At 43.2% G+C, this 23,915-nt stretch overlaps 1 protein-coding gene across 1 annotated transcript in view; it reads left to right on the plus strand.

Moving 5' to 3' along the window:
• Positions 1 to 23,915, plus strand: part of syne2b (spectrin repeat containing, nuclear envelope 2b) — a 296,242-nt gene that overhangs the window by 69,389 nt on the left and 202,938 nt on the right. The window contains exons 32-48 of the mRNA XM_072916123.1: positions 8,613 to 8,780; positions 8,864 to 8,965; positions 9,104 to 9,304; positions 9,439 to 9,646; positions 9,751 to 9,854; positions 9,948 to 10,150; positions 10,236 to 10,343; positions 14,241 to 14,520; positions 16,084 to 16,398; positions 17,335 to 17,652; positions 18,574 to 18,861; positions 20,168 to 20,395; positions 20,495 to 20,611; positions 20,701 to 21,027; positions 22,938 to 23,282; positions 23,391 to 23,569; positions 23,777 to 23,915. The exon at positions 23,777 to 23,915 is cut by the window's right edge and continues 78 nt beyond it. Of these exons, the coding sequence (XP_072772224.1) occupies positions 8,613 to 8,780; positions 8,864 to 8,965; positions 9,104 to 9,304; positions 9,439 to 9,646; positions 9,751 to 9,854; positions 9,948 to 10,150; positions 10,236 to 10,343; positions 14,241 to 14,520; positions 16,084 to 16,398; positions 17,335 to 17,652; positions 18,574 to 18,861; positions 20,168 to 20,395; positions 20,495 to 20,611; positions 20,701 to 21,027; positions 22,938 to 23,282; positions 23,391 to 23,569; positions 23,777 to 23,915 (3,630 nt within the window). The remainder of the gene's footprint in view (positions 1 to 8,612; positions 8,781 to 8,863; positions 8,966 to 9,103; positions 9,305 to 9,438; positions 9,647 to 9,750; positions 9,855 to 9,947; positions 10,151 to 10,235; positions 10,344 to 14,240; positions 14,521 to 16,083; positions 16,399 to 17,334; positions 17,653 to 18,573; positions 18,862 to 20,167; positions 20,396 to 20,494; positions 20,612 to 20,700; positions 21,028 to 22,937; positions 23,283 to 23,390; positions 23,570 to 23,776) is intronic.

Here is a 23,915-nt window from a genome sequence, read left to right on the forward strand (position 1 = left end):
AAGAAGGAGCTGAGCCGGAAGGCAAAGCTCTCAATTTACCGGTCGATCTACGTTCCCATCCTCACCTATGGTCATGAGCTTTGGGTTATGACCGAAAGGACAAGATCACGGGTACAAGCGGCCGAAATGAGTTTCCTCCGCCGGGTGGCGGGGCTCTCCCTTAGAGATAGGGTGAGAAGCTCTGCCATCCGGGGGGAGCTCAAAGTAAAGCCGTTGCTCCTCCACATCGAGAGGAGCCAGATGAGGTGGTTTGGGCATTTGGTCAGGATGCCACCCGAACGCCTCCCTAGGGAGGTGTTTAGGGCACGTCCGACCGGTAGGAGGCCGCGGGGAAGACCCAGTACACGTTGGGAAGACTATGTCTCCCGGCTGGCCTGGGAACGCCTCGGGGTCCCACAGGAAGAGCTGGACGAAGTGGCTGGGGAGAGGGAAGTCTGGGCTTCCCTGCTTAGGCTGCTGCCCCCGCGACCCGACCTCGGATAAGCGGAAGAAGATGGATGGATGGATGGATGGGGTTTCGGTAATTAAAAAATAAGACTGTATTTCTAACCGCCTGGAATTTATTTATCATTATACAGTTGACCATCACATCCCTCGTCCATTAACAGGTAAAAAGTCAAGGGCGGTCACGGCACGTTCATGCCGCAGTTGTTGGTCAATTTTTAGGGCATTACGGCAAATGACGAGGGCGGTCGCGGCTTTTGCCGCAGTTGCCGTGGTTTAATTTGAGCCCTGACTATAGCTTCTTCAGAGTGAGGAACAACGTTATGGAGCGCTGTTGTCACAGGCATTTTGGTACCCCCTGATGACAACATTCTTATTTTCTTTTCCTCCTTTATGGGGTGGCGTGGCTCAGATGGTAGGGCGGCCGTCCAGCAATTTGAGAGTTTCTGGTTTGAATCTAGCTTCCGCCATCCTAGTTATTGCCGTTGAGGTCTAGGGCCTGGGCTAGACACTTCAAACACACTCACCTTTCTTCCAGTGCCGCTCACACTGGTGTTTGAATGTGAATGACTGTTTAGTAGTGGTCGGAGCGGCCGTAGGCACAAATTAGCAGTCACGTTTCTGTCAGTCTACTGCTGTGGCTGCAAATGTAGTTTACCACCATGAACGTGTTAATGTGGATTGAATGAATGATGGGTTCTTTGTTTTCACTGTAAAGCTATTTGTCTCTAGAAAATCACTATATAAATGTAATCCATTATGTAGCGCAGGGGTATCCAAATTACGGCCTAGTGTGTCCCGCCGACATCTTTAATCTGGACCCCGAGATGTTATGAGTTCAGTAAGAAAACTTACCCACCGGGAGATTGAAATTCATCCTAACTCCTGCTCCGGCCCGGATGCACCAAATGATAATATAATTATATTTAATAAAGTCAAATACAAATAAGGCAACAAGAGAAGTATCCTACACTTCTCTTTTGTAAAGTAAATCTGAACAGCCGATATGGGCATCTACATCAACTATATGATTTGCCTAAGAACTGGACAGGACAACAAAAAAAAAAAAAGAAATTCATTCTGTCTGACAATGTTGATGCTGCTATTAAATCATCATCTGGTGGACAACTTGAGTAATTCAGGTCAAGGACCCATCCATCCATCCATTTTCTACCGCTTGTCCTTTTCGGGGTCGGGGGGGGGGGGGGTGCTGGAGCCTATCTCAGCTGCACATGGGCGGAAGGCGGCGTATACCCTGGACCTTCAATAGGAAATCCAAACAACCTCCCTGAGTCATAGTGCAAAAAAAAAAAAATTCCAACCAACACAAAATGTTAACAGACATGGTCACACATACCACCACCTGCACACTGAACTTTGTGGACATTATAAAAAAACGTCCATGCACCATAAAAGATTCAAAATGACACCCATTTATCCATGTTTGGCACATTTTAGCTGCTTGATATTTCTGATTAATTATAAAACTTTAAGGAGGTTGTCAGAGAAGTAAACATGGTACAAGTCGAACTTTCAAATACAAACCGCGTTTCCATATGAGTTGGGAAATTGTGTTTGATGTAAATATAAACGGAATGCAATGATTTGCAAATAATTTTCAACCCATGTTTAGTTGAATATGCTACAAAGACAACATATTTGATGTTCAAACTGATAAACTTTTTTTTTTTTTTGGCAAATAATCATTAACTTTAGAATTTGATGCCAGCAACACGTGACAAAGAAGTTGGGAAAGGTGGCAATAAATACTGATAAAGTTGAGGAATGCTCATCAAACACTTATTTGGAACATCCCACAGGGGAACAGGTGGGTGCCATGATTGGGTATAAAAACAGCTTCCCAAAAAATGCTCAGTCTTTCACAAGAAAGGATGGGGCGAGGTACACCCCTTTGTCCACAACTGCGTGAGCAAATAGTCAAACAGTTTAAGAACAACGTTTCTCAAAGTGCAATTGCAAGAAATGTAGGGATTTCAACATCTACGGTCCATAATATCATCAAAAGGTTCAGAGAATCTGGAGAAATCACTCCACGTAAGCGGCATGGCCGGAAACCAACATTGAATGACCGTGACCTTCGATCCCTCAGACAGCACTGTATCAAAAACCGACATCAATCTCTAAAGGATATCACCACATGGGCTCAGGAACACTTCAGAAAACCACTATCACTAAATACAGTTCATCGCTACATCTGTAAGTGCAAGTTAAAGCTCTACTATGCAAAGCGAAAGCCATTTATCAACAACATCCAGAAACGCCGCCGGCTTCTCTGGGCCCGAGATCATCTAAGATGGACTCGTGCAAAGTGGAAAAGTGTTCTGTGGTCTGACGAGTCCACATTTCAAATTGTTTTTGGAAATATTCAACATCGTGTCATCCGGACCAAAGCGGAAGCGACCCATCCAGACTGTTATCGACGCAAAGTTCAAAAGCCAGCATCTGTGATGGTATGGGGGTGCATTAGTGCCCAAGGCATGGGTAACTTACACATCTGTGAAGGCACCATTAATGCTGAAAGGTACATACAGGTTTTGGAACAACATATGCTGCCATCTAAGCGCCGTCTTTTTCATGGACGCCCCTGCTTATTTCAGCAAGACAATGCCAAGCCACATTAAGCACGTGTTACAACAGCGTGGCTTTGTAAAAAAGGAGTGCGGGTAGTTTCCTGGCCCGCCTGCATTCCAGACCTGTCTCTCATTGAAAATGTGTGGCGCATTATGAAGCGTAAAATACGACAGCGGAGACCCCGGACTGTTGAACGACTGAAGCTGTACATAAAACAAGAATGGGAAAGAATTCCACTTTCAAAGCTTCTACAATTAGTTTCCTCAGTTCCCAATCGTTTATTGAGTGTTGTTAAAAGAAAAGGTGATGTAACACAGTGGTGAACATGCCCTTTCCCAACTACTTTGGCACGTGTTGCAGCCATGAAATTCTAAGTTAATTATTATTTGCAAAAAAAAAATAAAGTTTATGAGTTTGAACATCAAATATCTTGTCTTTGTAGTGCATTCAATTGAATATGGGTTGAAAAGGATTTGCAAATCATTGTATTCCGTTTATATTTACATTTAAAACAATTTCCCAACTCATATGGAAACAGGGTTTGTACTCTTGGTATCCAATTATATTATTGATAATCATACATCTATTATAATAATAAAATACATCAAGGTCGTTTGGCCCCTATGATGATGTGTGGTATGTATTTTTTTAGCCCAATGCAGCCCCCAAGTCAAACGGTTTGGACACCCCTGATGTAGCGAGTAGGTTCTTTCATCTTTTAATGCTGGCGAGTAGATAGTAGATGCTTAGTAGCTTCCTCTAGGCTTCTGGTCTGTGCCAGAAGCCTTATAAGGCATAGAAGATTCACATGACACTGTAGGGCAGGGGTGCTCACACTTTTTCTGCAGGCGAGCTACTTTTCAATTGATCAAGTCGTGGGGATCTACCTCATTCATATATATAATTTATATTTACTTATTTATGAAATATGTTTGTGTTAACAAGTTAAAGGTGTTTAATGATAATGCAAGCATGTTTAACACATATAGTTAATATTGTTGAAAAATTAAAGGTGTTTAATGATAATACAAGTATGTTTAATACATATAGTTAATATTGTTAACAACTTAAAGGGGGTTAAAGATAATACAAGCATGTTTAACACATATAGTTAATAATGTTAACAAGTTAAAGGTGTTTAAAGATAATACAAGCATGTTTAACACATATAGTTAATATTGTTAATAAGTTAAAGGTGTTTAAAGATAATACAAGCATGTTTAACACATAGTTAATATTGTTAACAAGTTAAAGGTGTTTAAAGATAATACAAGCATGTTTAACACATATAGTTAATATTGTTAACAAGTTAAAGGTGTTTAAAGATAATACAAGCATGTTTAACACATATAGTTAATATTGTTAACAAGTTAAAGGTGTTTAAAGATAATACAAACATGTTTAACACATATAGTTAATATTGTTAACAAGTTAAAGATGTTTAAAGATAATACAAGCATGTTTAACACATATAGTTAATATTGTTAACAAGTTAAAGGTGTTAAAAGATAATACAAGCATGTTTAACACATATAGTTAATATTGTTAACAAGTTAAAGGTGTTTAAAGATAATACAAACATGTTTAACACATATAGTTAATATTGTTAACAAGTTAAAGATGTTTAAAGATAATACAAGCATGTTTAACACATATAGTTAATATTGTTAACAAGTTAAAGGTGTTAAAAGATAATACAAGCATGTTTAACACATAGTTCATATTGTTAACAACTTAAAGGTGTTAAAAGATAATACAAGCATGTTCAACACATATAGTTAATATTGTTAACAACTTAAAGGTGTTTAAAGATAATACAAGCATGTTTAACACATATAGTTAATATTGTTAACAAGTTAAAGGGGTTTAAAGATAATACAAGCATGTTTAACACATATAGTTAATATTGTTAACAAGTTAAAGGTGTTTAAAGATAATACAAGCATGTTTAACAAATATAGTTAATATTGTTAATAAGTTAAAAGTGTTTAAAGATAATACAAGCATGTTTAACACATATAGATTCCTTTCTTTCATGAAGACAAGAATATAAGTTGGTGTATTACCTGATTCTGATGACTTGCATTGATTGGAATCAGACAGTGGTGATGATAACGTCCGCATTTTCGAATGGAGGAGAAAAAAAGTCCTCCTTTCTGTCCAATACCACATGAAAGTGGTTGGTTTTTGGCATCTTATCTATCCAGCTTCCGTACTCCTTTGTATACACTTTACAAGAAATACATTGTCGGCAAACTCCGTAGCTTGCTAGCTTGTGCACGCCAGCTTTCTGAGACTTATTTTGGTAGCGCAACTATGCAGTCGGTCTTTGGAGTTTTGACGACAGGTACGGCGCCAGAGTCTGTTGAAATAAAGTGTTTCTCGCCTTCCAGTCGGTAATTTTAATGAGCAGGCAGCAGCCAGCGTCATCTCAGAAGACCCTCGGGTGCCGTGAATGTCAATCAAGTGACGAAAGTGTCATCATAGTGAAGATTTATGATCGCTCATTTTTAGGACTATTTTTTTAACGCCTGGCTGGTGATCGACTGACACACCCTTCGCGATCGACCGGTGGCTCGCGATCGACGTAATGAGCACCCCTGCTGTAGGGCCTTCGGATGTTTTGAAAAACACGCAGAGAAAACACACAAGCCAACAAGGAGGTCAGCTAAAGCGAACAGGAGGCGCAATGTGGCTGAGCCAATCCGCTGCCAGGACGGAGATTACAGTGTTTTATGATTGGTCTGCCGTGTAGTGTGCCATGTAGGATGTCATTTGGGTAAAGCCGTTTCACTACTGAATAGACAGCTGGTAGTATCAAGTAGATGTTATAATACATGTTTCTAAAAGTGCCCATTTACAATTTTAAAATCTGTGATGCCGTAAGAAGTGAACAACAGTAACTGAATCATGATAAGAGAACACTGTGATTGAAACAAATTACAACCGGATCTGATTCGACAGAGAAATACAATGTGTGACTAAGGCTGCAGCTAACGATTATTTTTCTATCGATTAATCTATAGATTATTTTTTCGATTAATCGGTTAATCTATAGATTATTTTTTTCGATTAATCTATAGATTATTTTTCCTTTTACCGATTATTTTTTTATTTAAAAAGAAGATGAAAAAATAAATGTAGGCCAGTTTTTTCAAAAGGCATGGCTTTTATTTACAAAAAAAGAAAGTATGGCCACTCAGTCAACATTGACAACAACATGACAAAATATTCTGTAACAATGTAAACATTTAAAACTTTTAACATTTAACAAAATTAAAAGTAGCGTACCGTATTTTCCGCACCATAAGCCGCCCTGGGTTATAAGCCGCGCCTTCAATGAACGGCATATTTCAAAACTTTGTCCACCTATAAGCCGCCCCGTGTTATAAGCCGCATCTAACTGCGCTAAAGGTAGGTCAGATAGGTCAGTCAAACTTTAATAATATGTTAAAAACCAGCGTTCTAACAACTCTGTTCACTCCCAAAATGTACGGTAATGTGCAAATGTGCAATCACAAACATAGTAAAATTCAAAATAGTGCAGAGCAATAACATCAATAACTTAATGTTGCTCGAACGTTAATGTCACAACACACAAAATAAACATAACGCTCACTTTCTGAAGTTATTCTTCATTCATAAATCCCTCGAATTCTTCTCCTTCGGTGTCCGAATTAAAAAGTTGGGCGAATACGGGATCCAAAATGGCCGGCTCCGTCTCGTCGAAGTCATTGCTTTCCGGAAAGCTCGGACCACAGTTGTGACCGAAATATCCGTCCAGGCATTTACGATCCACTGGCAGATGTTGTCGTCCGGCGCTGTCTCCCTGTCTTAGTGAAGGTGTGTTCGCCTTCGGTCATCCATTGTTCCCACGCCATTCGCAGTCGTGCTTTAAATGCCCTGTTGACACCAATATCGAGCGGTTGGAGTTCTTTGGTTAATCCACCCGGAATGACGGCGAGTGTTGTATTTGTGTGCTTCACTTGTTTTTTGACACCATCTGTGATGTGGGCGCGCATGGAGTCGTATATCAACATGGAACACACAAAGGAAATGAAACGTAATACCCGCGCGCTTCTTCTTCTACGGGGGCGGGTGGTTGCTTACCGTAGAAGAAGAAGCGCTTCCTCTTCTACGGGGGCGGGTGCTTACCTTGGCAGTTGCTTACCATAGAAGAAGAAGCGCTTCCTCTTCTACGGGGAAAAAAGATGGCGGCTGTTTACCGTAGTTGCGAGACCGAAACTTTATGAAAATTTTTTTTTATATTAATCCATGTATAAGGCGCACCGGGTTATAAGCCGCACTGTCAGCTTTTGTGAAAATTTGTGGTTTTTAGGTGCGGCTTATAGTGCGGAAAATACGGTATTTGCTTTTTAATGTGCAAATATAAAATAAACATACAGTGCAAATCTTAATATTCTGCAATAGTATAAGCATTTCAAAAGTAAAAGTATTGCTTATTTTTGCTTTAAAATGTGCAAAAATAAAGATAAACATCCAATACAAAAAAGTGCGTATTTCCTTGAATTGGCGCCGGGTATATAGTATTCGCATGCCTCGAATTACTGCCGGGTCAAACTCGTTTCGCAAAATAATTAGCGCATGCTTGGCCTTACCGCCTGCTCAGGATTAACGCCGGATCAAACTCGTTTCGCAAAATATTAATTTTATTAGCGCATGTCTGGAATTTTCGCCGGGTCAAACTCGTTTCGCAAAATAATTAGCATATGTCTAGAACTTCGTCACGTCATGAGTGACACTTCACCTGTCATCATTTTCAAAATGGAGGAGGCTGATTTCAATCATTTGAAATCGCATAAAGGGAAGAAGATTAAGAGCTATTCAGTAGGATTTAAGGTCCAAGCTTTTGAATATGCTAAAAAGAACAGTAAGCAGCTATGTTTTATTAATATACCTTGGCTGCGTGTGTCAAATATGAGTCATTAAATGACTCCCGCCTCCTGGTGGTAGAGGGCGCTAGTGATCCTTCTTGCGACTACCGGTACTGCAGAAGACCGGTGCTGCAGAAGAAGACAACAAGCAACAAGAGTGAGCAGTGATCGTTTGCTTGCACTTTTAACATGGAGGATTACATATCTAAAATAAAATAGTTTTCTAAACTGGACTTTCAATCGAAGCAGGAGGTAATACTTAAAGGAATATCTCCATCGAGACAGAGAGACTTTTAAAACTGAAGAAAGATAAGGAAGACTTCTATAAACAAGTTATCGATGCTTTTGATCAGAAGCAGCTGCGCATGGACTCATAAGTAAAGGTAAGACCATATTAATGTTTTTTGTATTAAATGTGCTTTTCATGATGGTATCCTTACATCACTCAAATTTATAAGCGCAGGCCTAAATTTACCCCACGCCTTTTAGTAAGCGCAGGAGTGAGAAGAGGTTTTAAATTAATTAGCGCCCTGGCGGCTATTCAAGTATGCGACGCGTCGACGCACAAAAACGGTGTCGACGTATTTACGTAATCAATGACGTCGACTACGTCGACGCGTCGTTTCAGCCTTATGTGTGACTGAACATGTTACATAGTGATGTGTCATGTTTCCCATGCAGATGACCGAGAAAACAGACTCATACATGGACAACCTTAAGGTGGGCCTGGAACTGTGGGAAAAGCAATTGATGTTGGGGGGAGAGATTGATGGCTGGGTGGCCACCAAACTGTCACTCTTTGCGGAAAGCCACCCCTTCCACAAACAGGAGCAAGTTGTGGCAATGAAGGTGAGCGTCAACCGCTGCAGACCCTAGAAAGTTTTTGTAAAGAAAATCAACGATGTACAAACGTAAATTATGTTACAACGCAGGAAGAGGTCCAGGCCCATGAGGAGAACATTGATCATTTCCACAAGAAGTCTGAGGAGATCCAGGAAATGCTTCAGAGTCAGGATGCACCACTTGAACTGCAAGTGAGTAGAAAAAACCTTCGAACACAAATACTGTGCAACTAAATGTGTTTTTTAATGGACCAAAGGGCAGGGTTTTAGATCACTGAGCCCTGAGTAATATTCTACCCAATGCTATGAGATCTCTTGCATTGCCTGCAGGTGATGGAAACACAGCTGAGGAAGAGGATGGAACTGGTGAAGGAGCTGTTTGCAGGCTGCACCGACGTCTTTGAGGAGCTGATGATGGTGAAGAAACATTTTGCGGAGAAAATTGCAGAGTGCCGGTCAGCTCTTGACAACATTCACTGGTCTATCGTTGACATCCAAGCCTCAGTACCAACAGCGGAGAGCCAGATGCAGGTGCGCAGCTCAGATATATAGTGATATACTGTAAACACTTAATGTTGAACAAATAAATTCCAGGAAGATTACTTCCACTTTACTGCAATTCAAACATTTCCAAAATGAATGAAAGAAGAACTGTTGTGCTCCAGGATCTAGAGGCAGGCCTAGAGGACCAGGAGAGGCAGGCTGAGTCCGTGCTGAAGGAGATTGCTCTGGTCTCCAGTGTGGCGAGTCCACAGGTGCTGGAGACTCTTTCGGAATACTGCGAAAGCCTGAGAGATAAGATCTTCCACGTCAAGGACACATTACAAGAGAAGAGAGAGGAGCGGGAAAAAGGCTTCTTCAAGGCCTATTTAGGTCAGTTTTTGCAACGTTCTACTTTTCCTGCTCAATGTTCACGAGAAGTCTGCCGGCAAAGATGATGATGCTCGATTCTTGTGTTGAATTGCCATCTTCTCCAGATAAGAGGCAGGCATTTGAGGACTGCTTCCAGGACGACCAGCAGGAGGTCAACGAGAACCCAGAGAGTAGATTGGATTTAGAAACGTCTTTGCAGACAGTGACAGTAAGTGGACGACCACAGTTTCTTACAAGCTGTCTCTTCTGTGATGGACATGCACAACAATAAGATCTTCACGGTTTGTCTTTTGGCTCTCAGCGCTGCTTGAAGACTAAAGATGCAGAGCGAAATCTGGACCAGCTGAAGAATGATCTGGACATCGGCCGCCAACAGATTGATGCTGAACAGCTGACCGAGCTCGACAACTGGCTGAAAGAGAAACGCGAGGAGGTGCTCACGTTTTACAGCCACTGTTTGAACAGGCAGAAACAGATGGAGTGTCTCCATGCAGACTTATGCGGGTAAATGATCACAGCTCATGTTTTCTCACCTCACATGCTGGAAGTGATGTACATCCATCCGGATTCTTCTTCCTTCATGTTGTAGTCTGCAGACACATCATGATAGCCTCCATGAATGGCTGCAAGACAAAGAGAAACAAAGTACAACCCCTGTCAAAGCCAAACATCTCCTCAAGGACCTCCAGGATGAAAGGTAATCAAAGAGACTTTATTTCATCATCATCATCACTGTACATAAGCACACACTTTACAAGAGTTAACTCATCATATGAAGCCCTCAGGTTCTCCCCATGATGCTGTCCCTCCTACTTTTTTAAAAGAAGTGTTTTCTTGCATAGGGCAGCCTGTTCTTAACATTTTAAATAGCAGTCTGTTTTCTGGTGTAGTTCCTACCAGTTTTAAACACGCCGTGGTTCAACCGCTTTTAAAGAAACCTGGTCTGGACAGTTCAGTTTTAGCCCATTTTAGACCAATTTCTAAGCTGCCTTTCCTTTCAAAGATTTTGGAGAAGATTGTTTTTACCCAGTTAAACATTTTTTTAGAGGACTGTGATGTTTTAGAAGTCTTTCAGTCTGGGTTTAAACCCCTCCATAGTACCGAGTCAGCTTTATTAAGGGTTTTTAATGACATCCTTCGAGCAACAGATTTAGGTGATAATGTGATTTTAGTTTTACTGGATCTAACAGCAGCATTTGATACGGTGGACCATAATATTTTAATTAGCCGCCTACAGCATCAAGTGGGAATCTGTGGTACTGCTTTGAGTTGGCTGAAGTCATATTTGACTAACAGGACCTTCTCTGTAAATGTTGCTGGATCTGAATCCTCCGTTGCTCCCTTGACATGTGGGGTCCCACAGGGCTCAGTTTTGGGACCACTTCTCTTTTCTATTTATTTACTTCCCCTGGGCTCAATCCTAAGAAAGCATGATATTTCTTTTCATTGTTATGCTGATGACACACAAATGTATTTTCCGTTAAAGAGAAATCATGCCTCTTCAATACAGCCATTACTTGCCTGTCTTGAGGATATCAAGGCCTGGATGGCCCTAAACTTCTTAAATTTCAATGACAAGAAGACAGAAGTAATAGCGTTTGGACCTAGTGGTACCTGTGAGCTCCCCCCTGTTGACTTTGGCCCTTTGGCTTTGCACGTTAAGCCCATGGTCACCAACCTGGGCTTTCGTATTGACTGATTTTAAATTGGACCGTCAGATTGGCACAGTGGTGAAAGCCAGCTTTTTTTATTTACGTTGGCTGGCCAAGGTTAAAAACCTTCTTTCTAGGCAACAGTTAGAGACAGTAATCCATGCCTTTATCACATCTCGGCTGGATTACTGTAACTCTTTGTATTTTGGAATAAATCAATCCTCCCTCTCACGTCTGCAGCTGGTCCAAAATGCAGCTGCCCGACTTTTAACTAACACAAGAAAAAGAGAGCACATTACTCCTGTTTTAGCCTCCCTCCACTGGCTGCCTGTGTCTTTTAGAGTCCATTTTAAAATTATCTTACTCGTTTTTAAATCCTTACGTGGTCTTGCCCCACCGTACCTCTCTGAGCTGCTCCACCTCTATGCCCCACCTCTATGCCCCCACCCGGTCCCTCAGGTCAGCTGATCAGCTGATCCTGGAGGTACCCAAAACAAAGCGCAAGCTCAGAGGGGACAGAGCTTTCTCTGTTGCGGGTCCCAAAGTCTGGAACGATCTCCCTCTCTGTGAGACAGGCCCCTTCTTTGGCTATTTTTAAGACCCTTCTTAAAACCCATTTTTATTCACTGGCTTCTAACCCAGCATGAGACTTTGAACTGTTTTTAGCTTTTAACTTTTTGAACTGTTTTTAACTTTTAAACTGTTTTTATTTAACAAACTGTTCTTGGGGTAATTTATATTTGCTTTTTAAATGTGTATTTTTATTTCTGTTTTAAATGTTATTTTTTAGTCTGTCCTTTGCCTTCATTTCTTTGTGGTGTACAGCCCTTTGTTTTTCAACTGTGCTTGTTTTTAAAGGGCTTTATAAATAAAGTTGGTATGGTATGGTAATTAAACTAGAAATGATCTGAAATGAAGCAAGAAATGCCACTAAAAAAATACTGTTAGGATTATTAGAGCCGGTGGTTGTGATCAGAGGTGGGTAGAGTAGCCGAAAATGGTAACTAAGTAAGGTTACTGCTACTTAAAGGGGAACATTATCACCAGACCTATGTAAGCGTCAATATATACCTTGATGTTGCAGAAAAAAGACCATATATTTTTTTAACCGATTTCCGAACTCTAAATGGGTGAATTTTGGCGAATTAAACGCCTTTCTAATATTCGCTCTCGGAGCGATGACGTCACAACATGACGTCACATCAGGAAGCAATCCGCCATTTTCTCAAACACCGGGTCAAAACAGCTATGTTATTTTCCGTTTTTTCGACTGTTTTCCGTACCTTTGAGACATCATGCCTCGTCGGTGTGTTGTCGGAGGGTGTAACAACACGAACAGGGACGGATTCAAGTTGCACCAGTGGCCCAAAGATGCGAAAGTGGCAAGAAATTGGACGTTTGTTCCGCACACTTTACTGACGAAAACTATGCTACGACAGAGATGGCAAGAATGTGTGGATATCCTGCGACACTCAAAGCAGATGCATTTCCAATGATAAAGTCAAAGAAATCTGCCGCCAGACCCCCATTGAATCTGCCGGAGTGTGTGATGAAATTCAGGGACAAAGGACCTCGCTAGCACGGCAAGCGATGGCGGCAGTTTGTTCCCGCAGACGAGCGAGCTATCGACCCTAGCTTCCCTGGCCTGCTGACATCAACTCCAAAACTGGACAGATCAGCTTTTAGGAAAAGAGCGCGGATGAGGGTATGTTTACAGAATATATTAATTGATGAAAATTGGGCTGTCTGCACTCTCAAAGTGCATGTTGTTGCCAAATGTATTTCATATGCTGTAAACTTAGTTCATAGTTGTTAGTTTCCTTTAATGCCAAACAAACACATACCAATCGTTGGTTAGAAGGCGATCGCCGAATTCGTCCTCGCTTTCTCCCGTGTCGCTGGCTGTCGTGTCGGTTTCGCTTGCATACGGTTCAAACCGATATGGCTCAATAGCTTCAGTTTCTTCTTCAATTTCGTTTTCGCTACCTGCCTCCACACTACAACCATCCGTTTCAATACATGCGTAATCTGTTGAATCGCTTAAGCCGCAGAAATCCGAGTCTGAATCCGAGCTAATGTCGCTATAGCTTGCAGTTCTTTCCGCCATGTTTGTTTGTGTTGGCTTCACTATGTGACGTCACAGGAAAATGGACGGGTGTATATAACGATGGTTAAAATCAGGCACTTTGAAGCTTTTTTTTAGGGATATTGCGTGATGGGTAAAATTTTGAAAAAAACTTCGAAAAATATAATAAGCCACTGGGAACTGATTTTTAATGGTTTTAAATTCTGAAATTGTGATAATGTTCCCCTTTAAAGGTAATATGACACGTAAAAAAATTAATAAGTACCGTATTTTTCGGAGCATAAGTCGCTCCGGAGTATAAGTCGCACCGGCCGAAAATGCATAATAAAGAAGGAAAAAAACATAAGTCGCACTGGAGTATAAGTCACATTTTTTGAGTTAGGGTTAGGCCAGTATCGGTCGGTATCGGTCAGTATCGGTATCGGATCGGAAATGCAAAAACAATATTGGTATCGGATCAGAAGTGCAAAAACCTGGATCGGGACATCCCTAGTATTGACGCTTACATAGGTCTGGTGATAATGTTCCCCTTTAAGTACAAGTATGTTGCATTAAAACTACTCTGACAAGTACACATTATCCAAAAAGTTACTTAAGTACATGTAACGGAGTAAAGCGTTACTACCCACCTCTGGTTGTAATCACCACAGCAATGGCACCTGAGCATTCTGATTGGGCGCTCAGTCAGTGCTCTGAGGCGATGTCATAACATCATTGCCTTTCTGTCTATGATCTCACTTTTGATCTATTTAGACCTGCAAGTCAAGTGTTTCCGACGATCGAGTTTGAATGGAATGTTAAGCGTTCAAAGCCCTCATGTGAAAAGTGTCATATTTTGTCTGCTCCCGTTTGGCAGCCAAAGAGCGGACGCCGTCATTGAGCTCCTTGCTTCAGTGCGCCGCCAGGGCATAAAAGCTGACCCGCTCGTGAAGGACAGCGACGACCTAGTGCAGCGCTACCGAAAGCTGGAAGCCAGGCTGCAGACACAGGCGGAGGCCCACGACATCTTGGAGGGGGGACTGGAGCAGTTTATGAGCCAGGCTGAGAGGACCAAAGGCTGGTTTAAAGACCTCCTACAGCCTTTTACCTTAGCAGATGGAGACAAGCAGTGCAAGGAGATGAGCCACCAAGCAAAGGTCAGAGGAAATATTGTTGAACTAATTAGTGTTTGCGCTTCGTGTCTGTCAGGTTCAAACACTGATGACATCTATTAAACAGACGAGAAGCAAGGAATCACGCAGAGACAGAGTAAAATTTTGCTCAATTGAGGAGAGACGTTATTTGGGCTGTACTCTAGTTACAGATCCAAACTACACTTTGAAGTTCAGCCCACGTGCTTCCTCTATTTATTTGGGAGGTCCCTGGTTACATCACTGAAGCTGTCGCTGAGGGAAGGGGGTAATCTCGACCGCTCCAGTTAGACACCATATATGACTATTAATGGAATGCAAATGTGTTGATACTCGTGATATCGCCCTGTCTCTGCTCTGTCTGCGTTACGGTACTCGATGTTCGGCCTTGGCAGTCAGCAGGCTTATTCTGGAAACAAACACTGATACGAGACTGGCTTTGCACAGATAGAAAAATAACAACTTCAGCACAATTGATAATAACTATAGAAATGGCCCTTAAGCATAAGAGTTGTGTGATAATTAGGGGTGTAACGGTACGTGTTTTGTATTGAACCGTTTCGGTACGGGGGTTTCGGTTCGGTTTGGAGGTGTACCGAACGAGTTTCTAAGCTAGTCTTAACAAGCTGCTTTGCTTCTTCTGCCTCTGTCTCAGCACCCAGCATTGTCCCACCCACACAACCATCAGATTGGTACACACAAAGCGGTAACAGCCAATCAGCAGTGCGTATTCAGAGCGGTAACAGCCAATCAGCAGTGCGTATTCAGAGCGCATGTAGTCAGCGCTTCAGCGTCGAGCAGATAGGTGTTTAGCAGGTGAGCATAAGGCAGCGGACTCTTCCCAAATGATAATAAACACCTCCCAGTCAACTACTAGTAACATCACTATGAGCCCGTTGACCTTCTAGAAACTTAAAACTGCAGCTCAGCTCGCTCACAGTCCTGGCTTGAGGTGAAGGCTAATTAGCTTTTAGCGTAGCGATAGCTCATTTTGCGTGTGTGTATGTGTGTGTGTGTGTGTGTGTGTGTGTGTGTGTGTGTGTGTGTGTGTGTGTGTGTGTGTGTGTGTGTGTGTGTGTGTGTGTAGTCTCTCCTATTGCTATTGTACTATTTTTTCAGCTATAGTTGCATTAATCATTAGTAATGTAGCAGCCTAGTTTTGAATGGCAGGGTCCCTGCTATCACATGTTGATAAAAATATAACATTTACATAATAAAAATCAACTACAGGCTTCCCAAATGCTGTAATAAATTAAGCATGATGAGTTGAGCATATGTCAGCATGTGGCCCCACTTTTAACTCTTTTTCAAACGCTTATTGCAAACGCTCATTTACAGTAAGTCATTAATTTCATGGCCAGCATACTCACCGGACATGTCACCCATTGAGCATGTTTGGGATGCAGTGGATCGGCATAGGAATAGGTCTTTTGTGTATATGGTCAAAGTTTCAGACTTTTGATTTCAACTCATGAAAAATGGAAGCAAAAACAAAAGTGTTTCGTTTATGTTTTTGTTCAGTGTAATTACAAGTAAGCTTAACAGAACAATTCTCCTTTGGGCCATCAGGCTCTTCTGAGCACAAAACCAGAGGGAGACTCCAAGGTGAACCAGCTGCGATGCCTGAGCCAGAGTCTTTGCGAGCAGGAGCAGTTGGAGCAGAGCGAGAAACAGCAAGTCCAGCAGACGCTTCGAGACGTGGAGGACGAATGGCAAGCCGTCCTCCAGGCTGCTGAAGATACTTTAAACGAGTCGGAGAAGCAGGCTCACCTACGCCAAGAATTGGATGCTTTCAGAGTCCAGAGTGACAGCTTGCAGTCCTGGATCAGCGACTCTGCTGAGGACATTCAGTCTCCTGGAGGTTGCACGGATGAAAAGCGGCATGTGAGTTGAAATCCTCGATGGACATCTTGGTGTGTTGTTGACTCTTTAAGTGAGCCTTGTCCTAAATATGGCAAATATCAAACTAATATTAATTTAGCAAGATCTTCAACTCTCACTGGATCGGTTCGCAGCCGAGTTTGAAGCGACTGGGATGGGAATCAGCACCTCCAAGTCCGAGTCCATGGTTCTCGCCCGGAAAAGGGTGGAGTGCCATCTCCGGCCGGGTTGGGGAGGAGATATTGCCCCAAGTGGAGGAGTTCAAGTACCTCGCAGTCTTGTTCACGAGTGAGGGAAGAGTGGATCGTGAGATCGACAGGCGGATTGGTGCGGTGTCTTCAGTAATGCGGACGCTGTATCGATCCGTTGTGGTGAAGAAGGAGCTGAGCCGGAAGGCAAAGCTCTCGATTTACCGGTCGATCTACGTTCCCAACCTCACCTATGGTCATGAGCTTTGGGTCATGACTGAAAGGACAAGATCACGGGTACAAGCGGCCGAAATGAGTTTCCTCGGCCGGGTGGCGGGGCTCTCCCTTAGAGATAGGGTGAGAAGCTCTGTCATCCGGGGGGAGCTCAAAGTAAAGCCGCTGCTCCTCCACACCGAGAGGAGCCAGATGAGGTGGTTCGGGCATCTGGTCAGGATGCCACCCGAACGCCTCCCTAGGGAGGTGTTTCGGGCACGTCCGACCGGTAGGAGGCCACGGGGAAGACCCAGGACACGTTGGGAAGACTATCTCTCCCGGCTGGCCTGGGAACGCCTCGGGATCCCCCGGGAGGAGCTGGAGGAAGTGGCTGGGGAGAGGGAAGTCTGGGCTTCCCTGCTTAGGCTGCTGCCCCCGCGACCCGACCTCGGATAAGCGGAAGAAGATGGATGGATGGATGGCAATTACATAATGACAATAACATCTCCATGTCTTGCATGTTTTGTGTTGGTTTCAGGACATTCTGCTCACTAAAACAGACTTAGGGTCTAAGCTCCAGAACCTTAAGGAGCAGGGCGAGAGTCTGTGCAACAGTGTGGACTTGGATGAAGGCTTTCGAAAGGAGATCCAGGACACAATAAGACTAAGAGAAGAGCAGTGGCAGACGGTAACGAAGGCTGCTGAGGAGATGGAGACCGCAGCCGCTGCCGACAAGGAGGTTGCTGCACTCCGAAGTCGCATCGAGGCCACCCAGTCTTGGATCAGGGAGCAGAGGCACAAGCTGCTGTCGCTTGGAAGTCACATGCTGCTCCAGGAAAGACTGCAAGTTACACAGGTGTGTTGACATATTCGTTTTATGCGCACATAGGGCCTGATCTACTCAAGGTTTGTGTGTATTAAAGCACACGCAAACTTGATAGCACACAAAGCTGATCTACTAAGATTGTGTCTCTTTAGTGAGCAGAATAGTTGACCGCAATCCATTTAGTGTGTCTGTCTTCACGAATATGCAAAATATATACTGATCATCAGGAACACCCTCAACACTGGGAGGAGAAGACGTAGATATGTTATTTTGCACACAGGGTGATTTATCATGACCTAAACTCGAACGAGAGCACTATTTTGCTTCTTTACTTAGCACGTCTGAAAAATACATGCAAACTGACAGTTACACACATGGCTACGTATGCTTGTCAACACATAGGGACCGTCAAAAATGAGATAAATGTCGATTCAGCAATATCATTTTATAATTTTATAGCTGCTGGATGACTTAAGGGGCTGATTAAAACAAATGAAATTGATGCATTTTGGTGTTTATTTTTTATATAGACGATATATTAATAACATGTACTCTGCGGAAAAAATATATTTTTGTGTCTCGACTCGCATTTAGTGCCAGCCACTCCCAAGAGCGCAACTTCAGCGCGCTAAAAACAAAAATAAAGTGGTTTAATTGTAGATGCCCCACAGGACTGCTTCTAAAATGCCCACAAAAGTGGTACACGTCTGCTGGTTGTTGTCACAGGTAAGAGCATGATTACATGAATGTGCAGTAAATGAGTATATCCATGGTGTAAGCCGCATAGTACATGCAAAAAATTCATTTAAATAAGGTCTTCCTCACTTTTCAGTTGCGCACGCAGTCTTAGTAGATCGCACGCAACACGCGTGGTATTTGAATCCAAGTAGATCAGGCCTTTATTCTTTTATTGTTTTGACTCCTTGTTAAAATAACCCTCCAAACTTGTAGGCTGTTATGGCTTCCGAACATGAGGGCCAATCAAAAGTTTTGGACTTGAAGAAGGAAGAGGAGAACCTGGATGCGAGCAGAAGGCCCGAGGTGACACAGTTGGTGTTAGACCTGGAGCAGCAGTGGAGGTCCGTCCTGCAGACGTGCAAAGAGGCCGAATTGCGAGGTTTCGCTGACGACTTTGAGACTCAGAGTAAAACCACGCAGTCATGGGTGAGGGAGCAGGAGAAGAAGCTGCAATCCGTCAGCGTCCACGCTCCACCTGAAGAGAGATGTCGCACAGTCCAGGTTTGTTTCAACGTAAACTGGTAGATGGTTGGTCTACTAAAAAGCAGCTGGATGGAAACTTCCAGAATGTTACCAGGGTTTCCCGCAGCGCTTTGTTAAGTCGGCCGCCTTAACAACAAAGAGCCGCCGCCTAAACTAAAGTCTTAAAAAAATATATATATATATATACCGTATTTTTCGGAGTATAAGTCGCACCGGAGTATAAGTCGCACCTGCCAAAAATGCATAATAAAGAAGGAAAAAAACATATATAAGTCGCACTGGAGCCCGGCCAAACTATGAAAAAAACTGCGACTTACAGTCCGAAAAATACGGTATATATTTTTTTTTTGTGCGTGTGTGTGTTACGGACAGCAAAGCCCTGTCTGTCTGAGAGAAAGACAAGCATTATTGACCTACAGTTAACAACTAAGTTATTTCACTTTACCTTTTTCTATGTTGAAGCAGCAAAAAAGCATATTATGTTAAATGAAGAGTTTCTGTTTCTGATGTTGATATAATAATGTAACTGCATCATAAAGCCTACATGAACTCCATGGTGTTCAGGTATGATTAGTCTCTCCTATTGCTATTGTACTATTTTTCCAGCTATAGTTACATTAATCATTAGTAATGTAGCAGCCTAGTTTTGAATGGCAGGGTCCCTGCTATCACATGTTGATAAAAATATAACATTTACATAATAAAAATCAACTACAGGCTTCCCAAATGCTGTAATAAATTAAGCATGATGAGTTGAGCATATGTCAGCACGTGGCCCCACTTTTAACTCTTTTTCAAACGCTTATTGCAAACGCTCATTTACAATAAGTCATTATTATTATTTTGTCTTAGGAAGTCAATATTTACTAAGTCAAAATAATGACATATTTAGTATCTCAGGTAACTAGGACTGTTTTGTCTTTTGTTTTTACTTTACGGAAAAAATATCGAGATTTATATCGTATATTGCCATTCAGCATACGGAGCGGGAAACACAACCAAAAATTGTAGGCTTTTTCACGCGACGAAGCCGGCCTACTTCACCACAGTCTGTAGTCTATTGCGCCCCCAGGCAGCGATGAGATGGCGACGTGATGGTGGCGACAGGCCAAATTACACTGTTCCATACACCCACCCAGCCCCTTCCCCATCCATCCGCCTGTCCCGGGCGAACTAACAAATATTCTGGGGGAAACACTGGTTACCATATAATGAAATCCATGGTGCCTTTTGACCACACCTACTTCATAATCTTTATGATAGGAATTGATCAAACACCTGTTTCACACAAGACAGGATCCATTTACTTTCACTTGGTTTCCAGGATGTTCTGCAGTCCAAACCTGACGGTGACTGCCAGGTGAACAACCTGAGGAGGCGGGGCCAGAGTCTTTGTGACCGTCAGGACGTAGAGGAGGGCAGAAAGTGTCAAGTCCAGCAGACGGTCCAAGACACGGAGGAGCAGTGGAGGGAGGTTCTGCAGGTCGCCAGAAAGCTGAGAGAGGATATAGGAGCTCAAATGAACCAAGAGATGGAGAGGAGAGTTTTGCAGGTGACAAAGCTTTATCATTGGCTCGTGAGATCATTCTGAATTTGTGATGACTTTCCTGAATGTCGTTCTGGACCTCAACATGCAATTGTTCTGTTTTAGCTGACAGAATTCAAAAGCCTCCATCAGGAAACCAACCACTGGCTCTCAGACCTCCAGCAACAGCTGGATTCTCTAACCAGTCAATCAACAGAACAGGGAAGACTACACGCCGCACAGGTGAGGCAACACATCCGGAACATCAAGAGGTTTATGTTGTGTAAAGAACAATGGTCAAATTCTACATGATGGTCATCTTGTCTCCCCAGACCATCATGGGCTGCAAGTCTGAGGGGGATATTAAACTTCAAGAGATGAAGAGACGCTACCAGAGTTTATGTGCAGAGGAACTCGAGCAGCACCAAAAAGCGGATCTTGAGCGGATCGCACGGGACACACAGGACCAGTGGACCACCGTCCTCCAGAGTGCCAAAGCGACGCTGAATGTGTTGGAGAAGCAGAGTGCTCTAAAGTGCCAACTGAGGGAGCACAAAGAGGCCAGGGAAGAAGTCCATACCTGGCTGGAAGAACAGCAACTGAGCCTCAATTCCCTCAATTGTCATAAAGATCATGAAGTGACCATAAACACTGCACAGGTCAGTTAAGAAATAACTATGGCCACCCTCAGTAGCAAGGCCAAAAACACTTTGATCAGCACCACACTACACACTGACATACTAATATATATATATTAGGGGCGGCATGGCGAAGTGGGTAGAGCAACCGTGCCAGAAACCTGAGGGTTGCAGGTTCGCTCCCCGCCTCTTACCATCCAAAAAAATCGCTGCCGTTGTGTCCTTGGGCGGGACACTTCACCCTTTGCCCCCGGTGCCACTCACACCGGTGAATTGAATGATGAGTGATAGGTGGTGGTCGGAGGGGCCGTTGGCGCAAATTGCAGCCACGCTTCCGTCAGTCTACCCCAGGGCAGCTGTGGCTATGAAAGTAGCTTACCAACACCAGGTGTGAATGATTGATGGGTTCTACATGTAAAGCGACTTTGGGTACTTAGAAAAGCGCTATATAAATCCCAGTTATTATTATTATTATTATATACACATCATGTTTTAAAGGGGAACATTATCACAATTTCAGAAGGGTTAAAACCATTAAAAATCAGTTCCCAGTGGCTTATTTTATATTTCAAAGTTTTTTTCAAAATTTTACCCATCACGCAATATCCCTAAAAAAAAGCTTCAAAGTGCCTGATTTTAACCATTGTTATATACATCTGTCCATTTTCCTGTGACGTCACATAGTGATGCCAACTCAAGCAAACATGGGGCATAGAACAGCAAGCTATAGCGACATTAGCTCGGATTCAGACTCGGATTTCAGCGGCTTAAGCGATTCAACAGATTACGCATGTATTGAAACGGATGGTTGTAGTGTGGAGGCAGGTAGCGAAAACGAAATTATAGAAGAAACTGAAGCTATTGAGCCATATCGGTTTGAACCATATGCAAGCGAAACCGACGAAAACGACACAACAGCCAGCGACACGGGAGAAAGCGAAGACGAATTCGGTGATCGCCTTCTAAGAAACGATTGGTATGTGTTTGTTTGGCATTAAAGGAAACTAACAACTATGAACTAGGTTTACAGCATATGAAATACATTTGGCAACAACATGCACTTTGAGAGTGCAAACAGCCCAATTTTCATCAATTAATATATTCTGTAGACATACCCTCATCCGCGCTCTTTTCCTGAAAGCTGATCTGTCCAGTTTTGGAATTGATGTCAGCAGGCCAGGGAAGCTAGGGTCGATATTCTTCTCTTGATCATCTTCGGTGGCATAAGGGACGGTGTGAACCAAGACATCCAGGGGGTTTAGCTCGCTCGTCTGCGGGAACAAACTGCCGCCATTGCTTGCCGTGCTACCGAGGTCCTTTGTCCCTGAATTGCTCACACACTCCGGCAGATTCAATGGGGGTCTGGCGGCAGATTTCTTTGACTTTATCGTTGGAAATGCATCTGCTTTGAGTGTCGCAGGATATCCACACATTCTTGCCATCTCTGTCGTAGCATAGCTTTCGTCGGTAAAGTGTGCGGAACAAACGTCCAATTTCTTGCCACTTTCGCATCTTTGGGCCACTGGTGCAACTTGAATCCGTCCCTGTTCGTGTTGTTACACCCGCTGACAACACACCGACGAGGCATGATGTCTCCAAGGTACGGAAAACAGTCGAAAAAACGGAAAATAACAGAGCTGATTTGACTCTGTGTTTGTAATGTGTTTGAGATAATGGCGGATTGCTTCCCGATCGCTCCGAGAGCGAATAATAGAAAGGCGTTTAATTCGCCAAAATTCACCCATTTAGAGTTTGGAAATCGGTTAAAAAAATATATGGTCTTTTTTCTGCAACATCAAGGTATATATTGACGCTTACATAGGTCTGGTGATAATGTTCCCCTTTAAACAATTATGTTTTGGATACTGCCTCTTAATTCCACAAAGGTTAGTGGATGATCCTCTTTGAATGTATCTGTTGTTTGTATCCAGGCCATCCTGAGCTCCAAACCCAACAGAGACTCTGAGCTGGCCGAGCTGAAAAGACAAAGCCACAGTCTCTGTGACCACGAGGACGTGGAGGATGCTGTCAAGCGGGAGTCTCAACAAGCTGTCAGAGACTTGGAGGAGCAGTGGAGGACGCTGCTCCACGATGCTGAGAACTCACTGAAGAAAGCAGAGGTTCTGTACTCGCTCTCGAGGGAGCTGCAAGCCTTCTTTAGCCAGGCAGCTCGCACTGACACCTGGTTGGAGGAGTTGCAGGCACAGCTTGAGACCACCGGGACAGACACTTTAGGCAGCCAGGTCCAGATAGAGGACCGTCTGAATACGGCACAGGTGAGTTTTTTTGCTCCATCATATTTGTTTTAGTTGTCAGTCTTATAGATTATCTTTGAAATACACCTCAGATACAGCACATCTAATGTTGTAAGTGTTTGTCTTCAGACCATCTTGAACTCCAAGTCCAGTGGAGAGACTCGTGTGATGGAGCTGAAGAGGCGTGTGCAGAATCTGTATGAACACAGGGACTTGGAGGAGGACAGTAGGCTGGAGGTCCAAACAAAGCTCAAAAAGGTGGAGGAGCAGTGGCGGACCATCATGCAGGCAGCGGATGAGAGGAGCAGGTACACAAAGACCCTGTCATTATCTGAAGCTACTCGGATGCACGATCAAATAGTCCACCACCGCATAATACGCTTTTGAAGTTGAGGGCATTTTATCTGGGTTGTGGTTTGAATTAAGATCAGGAACCCAAAGAGCACTTGCTCCATCTCCTGCTCCTCAGCAAGCATTTGTGAAGACTTGTGAAGTTTTTGTTTGTCGTACATCAGGCTACTACAGACGGTCGTGGGCAACCAGTTGTCCTGTCGGTACCAACAAGGACAAGTGCGGTCTCGTTTTGAGGAGCTACAAACACAGATTTCCAGTTTGCCTCGCGACTTCCCCTGGCCAGGCTTGGGAGAGCGTAGG

Source organism: Nerophis lumbriciformis, linkage group LG26 (assembly GCF_033978685.3).
Source record: "Nerophis lumbriciformis linkage group LG26, RoL_Nlum_v2.1, whole genome shotgun sequence".
NCBI classification, from domain to species: Eukaryota; Metazoa; Chordata; class Actinopteri; order Syngnathiformes; family Syngnathidae; genus Nerophis; species Nerophis lumbriciformis.